Raw genomic sequence first — 15,462 nt, forward strand, 5'->3', positions numbered from 1 at the left:
GACATTTTTTATAGGCTATTATATGATTTTATAGTAAGAATAGAATTGAACGTAGCTGAATATAAATAGAAAGGATATTTTTCCCATTCCGGAGCAAGTGCACATATGAAGTGGCTATGTTGAGCGTAAAAGTGATAATTTGAAACAGGTCCTATATGCTAGATTTAGAGTTATATGGCAACTTTAGTTGTTAATGATACAAACCTTAGAATGTCTTAAAAATCAAAACATATATGGACTGCATGATGCGACTATAGGCTATTGATGATTTGAGAAAGTAGCAAAAAAAGCTTTCACTCTGTTGTCTCAGGCTGCACATGCTGTTCTTTCATCAAGTGATCATATTTTCTCTATTCTAATTTGAATCTTGTCCTTACTGTAAAATTAGTTTAGATTTAGAATGGCCCAATATCAAATGGGCAGGAACAGGGGCAGGGGAAAAATACATGTCATCCATATACACTCCAATAGTGAATGGAGGCCGCTTTCCCGCTGGTTCGTTTTTCAGGCTACTCCGGTTATTTCACTCCATGCATCAACTACTGTTTGAGGAGCATGCAGCCTCTTGCTGCGCGACAGGTTTTATTCTGCCCAAACTCTCCAACCCTGTTCCTGCATTTACCCAGTGCTTAATTTGGGAAACCTAGTGAAATCTGTTCAGAAACATCGATAGTAACATGTTTTCACAACGAAACACATTTAATTGAACTGTTGACAGCCCCTCTCTCTTCACACTGGAGAAAGGAATGAAGGAGAGCAAGGAGATGGAAACGCACGGTGGTGAGATATTCTGTATCTAAAAGGTAATGTGTCAGCCTATTAATTATGAAAGTATAAAATATGCCCTATTACTAGGCTATTCAAAATCAAATACAAATTCACTATAATTGTAGGCTTAGCAGCCCCGCACAATCAATGAACCAACAGCATCGCCACTGGTGGCTTGCCTCTGAAGCTAAGCAGGGTTGATTCTGGTTGGTCCCTGGATGGGAGACCAGATGGTGCTGGAAGTGGTGTTGGAGGGCCAGTAGGAGGCACTCTTTCCTCTGGTCTAGAAAAATATATAATATCCCAATGCCCCAGGGCAGTGATTGGGGACATTACCCTGTGTAGGGTGTGGTTTTTCAGATGGGATGTTAAATGGGTGATCTGACTTTGTGGTCACTAAAGATCCCATGACATTTATTGTAAGAGTAGGGGTGTTAACTCCAGTGTCTTGGCTAAATTCCCAATCTGGCCACCTAATCATCCCCAGCTTCCAATTGGTTAATTAATCCCTGTAACTATTCCCAAAGTCGTTGCTATAAATGAGAATGTGTTCTCAGTCAACTTACCTGGTAAAATAAACAAACATTCTCTCCTAGACTCATGAATAGAATGATTGGAGCATAGCATAAGGTATCCAGTATGCATGATAATACAGTCCACCCTGAATATAGGCTAGACCAATTATGTACCAAAGACATCTTAAATACGTTTTTTTTTTATGTTATTCTGCCATGTGTAATATGCAGTAGGTATTGTATAACGACACATTCATTATTTTAATTCAGGGTTTTTTTCGGGCTTGAGCTCATAGGCCTATGCATATGCATAAACTATAGTTTTTTGAGTTAATCATCACCTTAAAAAGCGCTGTCCATTTCATTGTATCAGGCTTTAAAACAACATCCACAGTGACCATGTTTTCCACTCAGTTTCAACCTGTTGTTGAACTTCTTTCTTCAAATTGATGAATCACAGTGAGGTGAGTTTTAAAAGCATGATACTGTTTTGATGATAAGTGTTTGATGTGATTTTCGATTGCATTTGCATTGATGTCAGAGTTGTTAGACGGACAATAGAGCCCTGAGTACCAGGCCATTAGCGACCTGATGGTCGTTAGCGAGTTGGGTACAACCAACGAATGTCCAGAGTGCAGAAGAGGAGATTACTGTGACTCAACGGTCACGTGGAATTTTACTGCGGTCATGACTCATGACTGCCGGTGTGGCGGTAATACGGTCACTACAACAGCCCTAGTTGTAACTAATCATTATGCACCCAGGTTGTGAAAGAAAGACTCACTTGTGTACACAAGACCAGGACCTCTTCAGTCTGTAGAGTGGGTTGGACTGCAGGGCAGACACGATGGCGCGCAGTGAGGAGAAGTTCTTACGCATGCGACACTCCTGAGCGATGTCTATCCAGCGCTGGATGACCCGTGCCCTGAGGTGTGGGCGGATCTGGCGTCGGTGCAGTATGGTGCTCACCACACACGCTGCCACAGCGTTGAACTGGGTGATGGTGGCACGGATGGTGGGAGCACTGTGCTTGTTCTGTTTCTTATCCCTCTGGGACCAGATGGAGCCCAGGCAGTGGTGAGGAACCACCTTCTTGAACAACAACTGGAAACAGACAAACAATGACACTATTAGGGGGCGGCAGGTAGCTTAGTGGTTAAGAGCGTTGTGCCAGTAACCGAAAGGTCGCTGGTTCTAATCCCCGAGCCGACTAGGTGAAAAATCTGTTGATGTGCCCTTGAGTAAGGCACTTAACCCTAATTGCTCATGTAAGTCGCTCTGGATAAGAGCGTCAGCTAAATGACTAAAATGTAAAAATGTAAATGTAATTAGTATTAAAACACTTAAAACGTATATTTATCCTGCATTGTTCAAATCCCACCTGGCAACCCATACAGACTCACTCCCTCAGCCTTTCTCTTACCGCATCCATATAGGTCAGCTGGTCGGCCACCAAGTCTGCATCAAATGACAGGAAGTCTTCCTGGACCCCATTCTCAACTCCCTCATCCTCACCCAAGCAGAAGGAGCTGTTGCTGTGGAAACCACCAGAGAAACCTACCAGGAGTAGGAGTAATGATCAGATTAATGATGGAAGGCCAAAGATAGAGATATAGGTAAATAGAGAGAGAAATGAAGGAGAGGGAGAGATACACAAACATAAAAATACTAAAGAATTGAGAGAGGATAGAGTACTAATTAACTAGATACAGTGGCTTGCGAAAGTATTCACCCCCCTTGGCATTTTTCCTATTTTGTTGCCTTACAACCTGGAATTAAAATGGATTTTTTGGGGGGGTTTGTATCATTTGATTTACACAACATGCCTACCACTTTGAAGATGCAAAATATTTCTTATTGTGAAACAAACAAGAAATAAGACAAAAAAACAGAACACTTGAGCGTGCATAACTATTCACCCCCCCCTGCTTTAGCAGTATGCTTAGGGTCATTGTCCTGCTGGAAGGTGAACCACGGTCCCAGTCTCAAATCTCTGGAAGACTGAAACAGGTTTCACTCAAGAATTTCCCTGTATTTAGTGCCATCCATCATTCCTTCAATTCTGACCAGTTGCCCAGTCCCTGCCGATGAAAAACATCCCCACAGCATGATGCTGCCACCACCATGCTTCACTGTGGGGATGGTGTTCTCGGGGTGATGAGAGGTGTTGGGTTTGTGCCAGACATAGCGTTTTCCTTGATGGCCAAAAAGCTCAATTTTAGTCTCATCTGACCAGAGTACCTTCTTCCATGTGTTTGGGGAGTCTCCCACATGCCTTTTGGCGAATACCAAACGTGTTTGCTTATTTTTTTCTTTAAGCAATGTTTTTTTTCTGGCCACTCTTCCGTAAAGCCCAGCTCTGTGGAGTGTACAGCTTAAAGTGGTCCTATTGACAGATACTCTAATCTCCGCTGTGGAGCTTTGCAGCTCATTCATGGTTATCTTTGGTCTCTTTGTTGCCTCTCTGATTAATTCCCTCCTTACCTAGGCCGTGAGTTTTGGTGGGCGGCCCTCCCTTGGCAGGTATGTTGTGGTGCCATATTCTTTCCACTTTTTAATAATGGATTTAAAATGGTGCTCCGTGGGATGGTCAAAGTTTCGGATATTTTTTTTATAACCCAACCCTGATCTGTACTTCTCCACAACTTTGTCCCTGACCTGTTTGGAGAGCTCCTTGGTCTTCATGGTGCCGCTTGCTTGGTGGTGCTCCTTGCTTAGTGGTGTTGCAGACTCTGGGGCCTTTCAGAACAGGTGTATATATACTGAGATCATGTGACAGATCATGTGACACTTAGATTGCACACAGGTTGACTTTATTTAATTAATTATGTGACTTCTGAAGGTAATTGCACCAGATCTTATTTAGGGGCTTCATAGCAAAGGGGGTGAATACATATGCACGCACCACTTTTCCGTTATTTTTTTTTTAGAATTTTTTGAAACTTTGAAATGTTCATTTCACTTCACCAATTTGGACTATCTTGTGTATGTCCATTTTCATGAAATCCAAATAAAAATCAATTTCAATTACAGGTTGTAATGCAACAAAATAGGAAAAAAACGCCAAGGGGGTGGAATACTTTTGCAAGGCACTGTATCTCCAGCAGGTATATCTCACTGGTCATCCCCAAAGACAACACCTCCTTTGGCCGCCATTCCTTCCGGTTCTCTGCTGCTAATGACTGGAACGAACTACAAAAATCTCTGAAGCTGGAGACTCTTATCTCCCTCACCAACTTTAAGCATCAGTTGTCAGAGCAGCTTACTGATCACTGCACCTGTACACAGCCTATCTGTAATTAGCCCACCCAACTACCTCATCCCCATATTGTTATTTATTTTGCTCATTTGCACCCCAGTATCTCTATTTGCACATCATCTTCTGCACATTTATCATTCCAGTGTTAATACTAAATTGTAATTATTTTGCACTATGGCCTATTTATTGCCTTACCTCCATAACTTACAACATTTGCACACACTGTATATAGATTTTCTATTGTGTTATTGACTGTATGTTTTGTTTTATCCCATGTGTAACTCTGTGTTGTTGTTGTTTTTAATCGCACTGCTTTGCTTTATCTTGGCCAGGTCGCAGTTGTAAATGAGAACTTGTTCTCAACTGGCTTACCTGGTTAAATAAAGGTTAAATAAAAAAATTAAAAATCTTAGACTGTTCACCCACCCTCTGAGTCTAGATCCAGACTGGCCTCGGCCTTCAGCTGCTCCAGTAGACTCTGGGCTCTACGCATGGGCTCTGATCCAGGCAGGGTCCTCTGTAGGTAGGTCATCACCCTCTGGAGGCAGGGGTAGGATGGAGGCTCCTGGAAGTCCTCTGGACACTGGTCCAGCCAGACTCGCAGGATGGAGGCCAGGGCACTGAGGGTGATGAGGGAGGGGGGCAGATAGTCAGGGAGGGCTGCTGGGAGCAAGCTGCTGCTGACAGATAGCAAGGCAGACTGGGGAGCTACACAGTAACAACTCAACAACAATTCCACTTGAATCCATATGGAAAGACAGACAGACTAAGTAAAGAGCAAGTAGGAGACGTTGAGAAATCGTACGTTCGAATGGCTCCTTTGGTTTCAAAGGGTCTACATCGCTCAGTCTGTCCTCTATCCTCTGGGATTCCATACCTGAGAGAAAGACCAAGAGAAAACAACATTTCAGCAGCAATGTCTACCATCAGTCTGTAAAAGCAGTGAGACCAGTAACAGTCTCCTCAGCCTCTCAATGTAGAGCAGTAGTGTTCTTCAACCATGGTTCTGGAGAGCCACAGTCTGTACAAGCTTTGTCCCAGCCCAACACTTAAACATACAACTGACTTCCTCAAAATCATGTTGATTAGATGATTATTTGAACCAGGTGTTATAGCACTATGGCTGGGACAAAAGCTTGCACACACTAGGGCCCACCAGGACCAGGAGTTGTCAGCTCCTGCTGTACACTCCAGCCACCACGGGCCCCCAGCCCAGAACCAGACGTACTTGTCTAGCAGCAACTGCAGCACGGTGTGCGTGCTGGTGAAGGCGCGGTATGTGGACAGGAATATGCTGGTGTAGGTGAGGTCATTGTCCCCAAACGCAATCAGCAGGGTCTCCACCAGACGCTCCAGTGTTCCCGCCCGGATACTCCGGATCTTACAGGTTTCCAGCTGGCTCACAGTGTGGCCGGGAGGCAGCCGGTCTCCCTCCACCTGTGATGCGATAAGATGGAAAGAACCAGGGATATTAGAATGATGAGAATGGGGGAGAGGGAGTTGGAGGGACAGACGGAGAGGTGGTGAGACAAAGGGCACTCTATATTTAATTCTTAAGCAGATGTGTCCGAGTATGGTGTCTGTTAGGAAGAATGAGGGGAGAGAGAAGGGAGTGAGAGAGAGAAAAAAAAAAGGAAGGGAAAACTTGGTGCTGCTAGCATGCTACAATAGGAAACCCTCCAATCTGCTTCTAATCATGGAACGGAGCGCCCCTCTTTCACCCTGTCCTCTGGCTCAAAGAGGGAGGCAAAGAGGACAGCACTCAGTCCAACTCCAACTAGCTCTTTACTCTCAGTCAGCACTGCTCTCTGGCAAACATCTATCCACTGGAAATGTACTGACTGTTGAGTAGCAAAAATATACATGTACATTCACACTGTATATGCATTTGTATAACATTTCTTCTGATGGCACCCTATGGGCAATGCCACAACAAACAAAGCACCAGTGTGGCTCACCGTTTACGTTATCTTGCTTTCCCACTAAACAAATGAGGGGATTACAATCAACAACAACCACAGAAAGACAACCAACAGGACAGACAATGTCTTGCTTTCACTGGCTTACTCATATGTAACTCGTTTCAGGAAACTAGGCATATGTCTCGTCACTACTTCACAGGAGGCATTTGAACGTAAACATAATTTTTTTTATCAAAATTGCTTTTCTGGCAGAAATGCTCTCTGGAACATGTGAACTTTCATGTGTCTTAATAACAAACTTGTATGCCATCTGTAAATACAAATACAATTGTTAAATTACGTGCCTAGTTGGTTTAGCCTTGGAAAAAGACTAGCCATGATTGGCTGAGAGATAATAGATGGGCTGGACATGCAGAGAGATGAGTTCGGATTGGTCTGCCATGTAGCATGCTTCGGTCTATAACACGAGCTGCTCAGTATGTGTTGGTAATCCTTTCTAACGCGGCTTTTTTGAAAGATATCACAAAAAACTGCAAAAGTGTTGCTAATGCTCTCCACTTTCTGGAGGACAATCGTGCCATGCTGACTCTCTCTGACTCTGAAAATGAATCAGACGATGAGGAAATCCCTGATTTAGGTAAAATCATTTTTATTGAACCAGACATTGTAGTCTTCTGAAACGGTGATCAACAATGTTGTTGTCACGGAAGAAGATGACCGAGTTTTGAAATCAGTGGAATGCCCGGTGGAAGCAGAGTATGATAGCTAAGGAGATGTAGAAAGTTTGGGAGTTTGATTGCAAATATGCGGATGGAGTTGAAAAGAAAACACACAGAAGGCTGTTGTATAAAACAGCTGTCTCCGGATTACATCTTCAAACAGGGCAACCATGGCATCCGTGACAGAGAGGGAGAAGTGTTTATCCATGTATATGGGTAAGAGAATCTAGCAAGCTACATTTTCAGATATTACACATTTCTAATTTTGTCAGAAAGTCGTTTTCATTGCAAGTTAAAGCTTACTGTAAACTAGCTAGCTAACGTTAGCTGGCTGGATCTCTAGCTAACGTTGCGTGTATGATCTGTGTAGTAATATTATTTGTATGGTTTCAACATGTTGACATGATACAGCCAGGTTTTTTGTCCTGCGCTCCGGTGTGGCGATGATGTAATCCAGTTTACAAATTTGTTTTCACTTATAGGCTAAGGGCCTAAAAAGCGACCTTGCAAGAGTGTGCAAAGCTGTCATGAAGGCCAAGGGTGGCTACTTTGAAGAATCTCAAATATATTTTGATTTGTTTAACACTTTTTTTGGTTACTACGTGATTCCATATGTGTTATTTCATCGTTTTGATGTCTTCACTATTATTCTACAATGTAGAAAATAGTAAAAATAAAGAAAAAACACTTGAATGAGTAGGTGTCCAAACTTTTGACCGGTACTGTACATCCATCTCCTTTTCGTTGAAAGGTGGTACAAGTCAGTTGCTCAGTTGGTAGAGCATGGCGCTTGCAACGCCAGGGTTGTGGGTTCGATTCCCACGGGGGGCCAGTATGAAAAATGTATGCACTCACTAACTGTAAGTCGCTCTGGATAAGAGCGTCTGTTAAATGACTAAAATGTAAAATGTATCTCAGAAGCCCATTTGCATTGCTAGTTATAGCCTAATGTTAGTTAGCTAGCTAACATTGAAACTAGTTGGTTAGCTTTAGCTACCTGCAGAGTCATGCATGGTAGTAACGTTATGAGTTGGGATTATGGTTCATTGTTTTGCTAGCTAGCTAGATGTCTAAACAAAAGACTCCACTATGCAAGTAACCATTTCACTGTACCATTTACACCTTCTGTATCCTGTGCATGTGATGAATAAACTTTGATTTCATTTGATATAGTGTGTGTATACCAGAGACGGTAATGTAAAGAACAACATGACCTGCACCAAAGTCAAATTAGGATATAGTTTTAGGCCAACGAGACAGTGTCCAAGTTCTAAAATTCTCTGGTAGAATGCCCTGCTTTAATTTAGTCACACTCACAACCGTAAACTATTTTCTGTAATTAGCTCGCCATTAACTTGTAAATAATGATCTTGTTACAAGTTTATATTCCTGTAATAATGAATACAAATTTGCTAAAGTTAAGGCGTTGTCAGCTATGATATGGTCATTATTTGAACTGGCTAGCCAGCTAACTTAACTTTAGCTAGCTAACAAGCTAGAAACGAACCAAAACATTGTTTAGAAAGTTGCTTTTAGTTGCCTGGTTTGCTAGATTAACATATACTAAATTAGTTTCTAAACGAATGGGTTATTGGTGTTAAAATACTCCAGTTATGCTATTTTGGACCCCAGGCTGCTGATGTCATTCAGCATGTCATTTTTGTGTTTAGACTTTTTCAGAATGACGACAATAGAATGTTCACGATGTCACTGCGACAACTGTCTACAGACATGTCGATAGACGTAGTATAAACCAGCCTTTAGTCTTTAGAATCTTTGTTTGTTTAGTACACTCCCGTACTGACTTTGTTTAGCACATGGCCTCACATGTGAATCCTTAAAGAGATGGGTGGGGCTATGGTTTAAGAGGGTGTGAACGATGCTGAATGGTTGTAGACAAAGAAGATGTCACGATCGTCGGATACAGAGGACCAAGGCGCAGCGTGGAAGGTGAACATATTTATTAAATAATGATTACACGAACAAAAACAACAAATCGATACGTGACGTCCAAAGCTGCAAAACACAAACCTACACAGGAACAAGATCCCACAAACACTGTGGGAAAACTGGCTGCTTAAGTATGGTTCCCAATCAGAGACAACAAGCAACAGCTGATACACATTGCCTCTGATTGAGAACCACACTGGCCAACATAGAACTACAAAACTAGAACAGACAAACGAGCACAAAACATAAACTCTACACACCCTGGCTCAACTTAAAAGAGTCCATAGAGCCAGGGCGTGACAGAAGAGCTCTCCAGAAGGTGTACCAAAACATTCAAAGCCATTTTCTCAAAAGTGGGGTTACAAGTTTATCAACTTTCAAAGCAGAATTACTTTCCCATTGTTCCTCAACTGTAGTGTATGAGTATCAGTTACATTTAAGGACCAAAGGATTGACAGCCGTCCCATATAGATTGCAAAATAGTTGGGAAGAGATTTTGACGTACCGATCCCATGGCATAGTGTTTATGAACTGATACGCAAAACGACACCGGATTCAAAACTTAGAATCTTTCAATTTAAATTATTATATAAAATTCTTGCTACCAATAGAATGTTATTTATATGGAGGATACAATCTTCCCAGCTCTGCAGATTTTGCTGCGAAGAGACAGAATCATTAGATCATTTGTTTTGGTACTGTCCATTTGTAGCTTGTTTTTGGACACAGGTCCATGAATGGCTAAAGGATTGCAATATTTACCTGGAGCTAACCTTGCAGATAGCACTACTGGGTGATCTGAAAAGTCAATCGATCAATAATATAATAATACTTTTAGCAAAAATGTTTATTTTCAATTCACAATCTGTAGAAACAATGAGAATAGAAAGGTTCAGAACTTTTGTAAGACATCACAGAACAGTTGAAATATATATGGCAAATAGAAATCATATATGGATGGTGTTAAGAGATAGATGGGAGGTGTTGAATGGAATTGAAGGATGGGACTAATAACAACTAACAACAAATAATAACAAGATAACTAATAATGTAAGCATACTGTGTCCATAATAAGTATATAGCTTGTAGGTTGGGAGCTTTTGTGAAAGAGCACAGTTAGAAAGATATGGCATATAGAAGCAAACCGGATGGACATCATGAAAATGATCGGAGAGGTTGAGAGTAGAAGAAGTTCAGGAGAAAAAACTAACAAAATATAATTATTGTAAAATTGACTGTGTCCATAAAATGTAGATAGTAAGTATAAGCTGGAAGTAGAGGCCTAAGCATTGTTGTTCACTAGTTTACTCCAAGTAGGGAAAGGGTGGCCGGGTTGGAAAGTAATAAAGGGGAATATATATATATTTTTAAAGGATATGTATGTGTGTATGTATGTGTGTGTATGTGTGTGTGTGTGTATATATATAAAAAACATGGGGGATTGGAAGTGATGCAGACAATTAGATTGTAACTTCCATCAATGTATCTGCAATATTAAGCTGATCTACCCCCAAAAAATAAAAATAAAAATAAATAAAATGTAGTGTATGATATACAATTTTCCAGCTCTGAGTCTATACTTTTATCTAATGTAAAAAACAATTTAAAATGTTGCTACATAAGACCGAATCGAGCCGGTGGGTCATATATACAGAACTCCCACTTACTCCCACTCAGGGCCTGGATAATGCTCCATTAAACAAGTACTCAGGATATGTACTGTCATGTGATAATGTAGAGTAGTTGTACTCCTCCATTTGCTTTGCTTGTACAGGATGCAACATGCAGGGAAAGAAGAATTATGGTGGCAGTTGGAACCGGCAAATCAGGAAACTGTTGTTTTTTGTATGGCCTGCTCAGGGTGTTGGCCAAAAATGGGAAAAAGCAACAGTTGAAATGTTAAAACAACAGACCTGCAACACAATGCTGAGAGATGCCCTGTGATTGCAAATTGGTATTACTGTATCTTACAACGAAGCTGCCAAGCTCTATCGATAAAACTATTGCCATACACCTTTCACAATGAACTGGCCTATAGACTTACATAACTCTGCAAAGTAATACAATCTGTCCAATGTTGCCTTGTTCAACTGGTGTTTATATCATCAATTCTCTAATGGAAAGATTACATCTGTCTATGGACATAATGCATTCAGCAGGGTTATTGTTTGAGCCTGACAAGGTCTCTCACAAGTTCTCAAGTTTGTGTGCTTTCAATCAGTGTGTTGTGAAAGAGCAGACTGGTCCACTCACCCCCAGCCATCTTGCTCCCTTGTTGGCAGCCTGCTGGATCTGGACCCTCTTCAGTGTCACGTTGTATATGGCCCCCTCCTCCACTTCCTCCCCCCGGTCTTGCACAGAGCTCTGTGGGAGAGCCATAATGAGCTGTTAACACAAAGACAAACCATCCTCTAGATTAGAACACAGGACCATAAATCAAATCAAAGCCTATTGGTCAAGTACACACATTTGCAAATGTTATCGCAGGTGCAGCAAAATGTTTGTGTTTCTAGCAACAACAGAGCAGTAATACCTAACAAAACAATACACACACAATCCCAAATGTAAAAAAGAAAAGAAAAAATAAAGCAATATCAGAATGAGCGATGTCAGAGTACGGAATATACATACACTACCAGTCAAAAGTTTGGACACACCTACTCATTCAGGGGCTTTTCTTTATTTTTACTATTTTTTTACATTGTAGAATAATAGTGAAGACATCAAACCTATGAAATAACACTTATGGAATCATGTAGTAACCAAAAAAGTGTTAAACAAATCAAACTATATTTTATATTTGAAAATCTTCAAATAGACACCCTTTGCCTTGGTGACAGCTTTGCACTCTCTTGGCATTCTCTCAACCAGCTTCACCTGGAATGCTTTTCCAACAGTCTTGAAGGAGTTCCCACATATGCTGAGCACTTGTTGGCTGCTTTTCCTTCACTCTGCGGTCCGACTCATCCCAAACCATCTCAATTGGGTGAGGTCGGGGGATTGTGGAGGCCAGGTCATCTGATGCAGCCCTCCATCACTCTCCTTCTTGGTAAAATAGCCCGTTCACAGCCTGGAGGTGTGTTGGGTCATTGTCCTGTTAAAAAATAAATGATAGTCCCACTAAGCCCAAACAAGATGCGACGGTGTATCGCTGCAGAATGCTGTGGTTGCCATGCTGGTTAAGTGTGCCTTGAATTCTAAATAAATCACAAACAGTGTCACCAGCAAAGCACCCCCAGACCATGAAGGCCTGATTCACGCAGTCTCCTCTGAACAGTTGATGTTGAGATGTGTCTGTTACTTGAATTCTGTGAAGCATTTATTTGGGCTGCAATTTCTGAGGTTGGTAACTCGAATGAACTTATCCTCTGCAGCAGAGTTAACTCTGGGTCTTCCATTCCTGTGGTGGTCCTCATGAGAGCCAGTTTCATCATAGCGCTTGATGGTTTTTGCGACTGCACTTGAAGAAACTTCCAAAGTTCTTGAAATGTTCCGTATTGATTGACCTTCATGTCCTAAAGTAATGATGGACTGTTGTTTCACTTTGCTTATTTGAGCTGTTCTTGCCATAATATGGACTTGGTCTTTTACCAAATAGGGCTATCTTCTGTATACCCACCCTACCTTGTCACAACACAACTGATTGGCTCAAACGCATTAAGAAGGAAAGAAATTCCTTAAATTAACTTTGAAGAAGGCACACCTGTTAATTGAAATGGATTCCAGGTGACTACCTCATGAAGCTGGTTGAGAGAATGCCAAGAGTGTGCAAAGCTGTCATCAAGGCCAATATAAAATATATGTTGTTTAACACTTTTTTGGTTACTACATAATTCCATATGTGTTATTTCATAGTTTTGATGTCTTCACTATTATTCTACAATGTAGAAAATAGTAAAAATAAAGAAAGACCCTGGAATGAGTAGGTGTGTCCAAACTTTTGACTAGTAACGTATACAGTGAAGGGAAAAAGTATTTGATCCCCTGCTGATTTTGTAAGTTTGCCCACTGACAAAGAAATGATCAGTCTATAATTTTAATGGTAGGTTTATTTGAACAGTGAGAGAAAGAACAACAACAACAAAATCCAGAAAAACGCATGTCAAAAATGTTATAAATTTATTTGCATTTTAATGAGGGAAATAAGTATTTGACCCCCTCTCAATCAGAAAGATTTCTGGCTCCCAGGTGTCTTTTATACAGGTAACGAGCTGAGATTAGGAGCGCACTCTTAAAGGGAGTGCTCCTAATCTCAGTTTGTTACCTGTATAAAAGACACCTGTCCACAGAAGCAATCAATCAGATTCCAAACTCTCCACCATGGCCAAGACCAAAGAGCTCTCCAAGGATGTCAGGGACAAGATTGTAGACCTACACAAGGCTGGAATGGGCTACAAGACCATCGTCAAGCAGCTTGGTGAGAAGGTGACAACAGTTGGTGCGATTATTCGCAAATGGAAGAAACACACAAGAACTGTCAATCTCCCTCGGCCTGGGGCTCCATGCAAGATCTCACCTCGTGGAGTTGCAATGATCATGAGAACGGTGAGGAATCAGCCCAGAACTACACGGGAGGATCTTGTCAATGATCTCAAGGCAGCTGGGACCATAGTCACCAAGAAAACAATTGGTAACACACTACGCCGTGAAGGACTGAAATCCTGCAGTGCCCGCAAGGTCCCCCTGCTCAAGAAAGCACATATACAGGGCCGTCTGAAGTTTGCCAATGAACATCTGAATGATTCAGAGGAGAACTGGGTGAAAGTGTTGTGGTCAGATGAGACCAAAATCAAGCTCTTTGGCATCAACTCAACTCGCCGTGTTTGGAGGAGGAGGAATGGTGCCTATGACCCCAAGAACACCATCCCCACCATCAAACATGGAGGTGGAAACATTATGCTTTGGGTGTGTTTTTCTGCTAAGGGGACAGGACAACTTCACCGCATCAAAGGGACGATGGACGGGGCCATGTACCGTCAAATCTTGGGTGAGAACCTCCTTCCCTCAACCAGGGCATTGAAAATGGGTCGTGGATGGGTATTCCAGCATGACAATGACCCAAAACACACAGCCAAGGCAACAAAGGAGTGGCTCAAGAAGAAGCACATTAAGGTCCTGGAGTGGCCTAGCCAGTCTCCAGACCTTAATCCCATAGAAAATCTGTAGAGGGCGCTGAAGGTTCGAGTTGCCAAACGTCAGCCTCGAAACCTTAATGACTTGGAGAAGATCTGCAAAGAGGAGTGGAACAAAATCCTTCCTGAGATGTGTGCAAACCTGGTGGCCAACTACAAGCAACGTCTGACCTCTGTGATTGCCAACAAGGGTTTTGCCACCAAGTACTAAGTCATGTTTTGCAGAGGGGTCAAATACTTATTTCCCTCATTAAAATGCAAATCAATTTCTAACATTTTTGACATGCGTTTCTTCTGGATTTTTTTGTTGTTATTCTGTCTCTCACTGTTCAAATAAACCTACCATTAAAATTATAGACTGATCATGTCTTTGTCAGTGGGCAAACGTACAAAATCAGCAGGGGATCAAATACTTTTTTCCCTCACTGTATGGACGATTTATAAAGCCAGGCACATTTAACAGTTATGCTATTGGTTATAGACCTAATTAAGTTGGCGTTTCCGCTCTCCTCACTTTTCTTAGACAATTAAGGCAAGTGCTGTTTTCTCATCTATTAACTCCACTGCTGCCTCCGCCGCATTGTTCTCAACACCAATATGCTGGTTAACTTTGCCATTATGCACATAGCAACATGGTCTAGGAAAAGGCGCCAATTCAACAGTGCACTGATGTTTCAGAACCGCGGACAGCGACCGCTATCCAACTCGGGAGAAAGCGCATTTGTTCTAAAATAATATTATTTTTATTAGTGTTGCACCATTGTTCTTATGTAATATAACCACATACAATTTCAGAAGCATGTCTTAGTGGTGATGGACTGTGCCATCCCCACAGCCTCCACAATGGATTAGTCCACTCAGACAGGCGTGAATCAAACAGGTGTCTTGTACACCATGCATGCATACAGTATATTAGGGCTGACCCCATTTAGTCGACTGGTCGATAGGCTGTTGGTCGACCGAGATTTCTTTAGTCAAGCAGTAAAACATTTTTTTAATGTAGTGGGATTATATATATATATATATATATATATATATATATATATATACACACACACACTACATTACAAAATGTATGTGGACACCTGCAAGTCGAACAACTCATTCCAAAATCATGGGCATTAATATGGAGTTGGTCCCCCTTTTGCTGCTATAACAGCCTCCACTCTTCTGGGAAGGCTTTCCACTAGATGTTGG

General features: G+C 41.7%; 1 protein-coding gene across 2 annotated transcripts in view; it reads right to left on the reverse strand.

Annotated features, from left to right (window-relative positions):
- Positions 1 to 15,462, reverse strand: part of LOC121540312 (ral guanine nucleotide dissociation stimulator-like 1) — a 32,523-nt gene that overhangs the window by 14,348 nt on the left and 2,713 nt on the right. Inside the window, exons 2-7 of one of the 2 annotated variants that reach the window (XM_041849089.2) lie at positions 11,387 to 11,497; positions 5,771 to 5,979; positions 5,348 to 5,419; positions 4,969 to 5,162; positions 2,707 to 2,840; positions 2,068 to 2,387 (exon numbers count right to left, since the gene is read on the reverse strand). In XM_041849089.2, coding sequence (XP_041705023.2) covers positions 2,068 to 2,387; positions 2,707 to 2,840; positions 4,969 to 5,162; positions 5,348 to 5,419; positions 5,771 to 5,979; positions 11,387 to 11,497 — 1,040 coding nt within the window. Of the gene's footprint in view, positions 1 to 2,067; positions 2,388 to 2,706; positions 2,841 to 4,968; positions 5,163 to 5,347; positions 5,420 to 5,770; positions 5,980 to 11,386; positions 11,519 to 15,462 lie in introns of both variants that reach the window. The other variant, XM_045207766.1, reaches the window with a different exon arrangement.

The sequence above is a fragment of the Coregonus clupeaformis genome, chromosome 26 (assembly GCF_020615455.1).
Source record: "Coregonus clupeaformis isolate EN_2021a chromosome 26, ASM2061545v1, whole genome shotgun sequence".
NCBI classification, from domain to species: domain Eukaryota; kingdom Metazoa; phylum Chordata; class Actinopteri; order Salmoniformes; family Salmonidae; genus Coregonus; species Coregonus clupeaformis.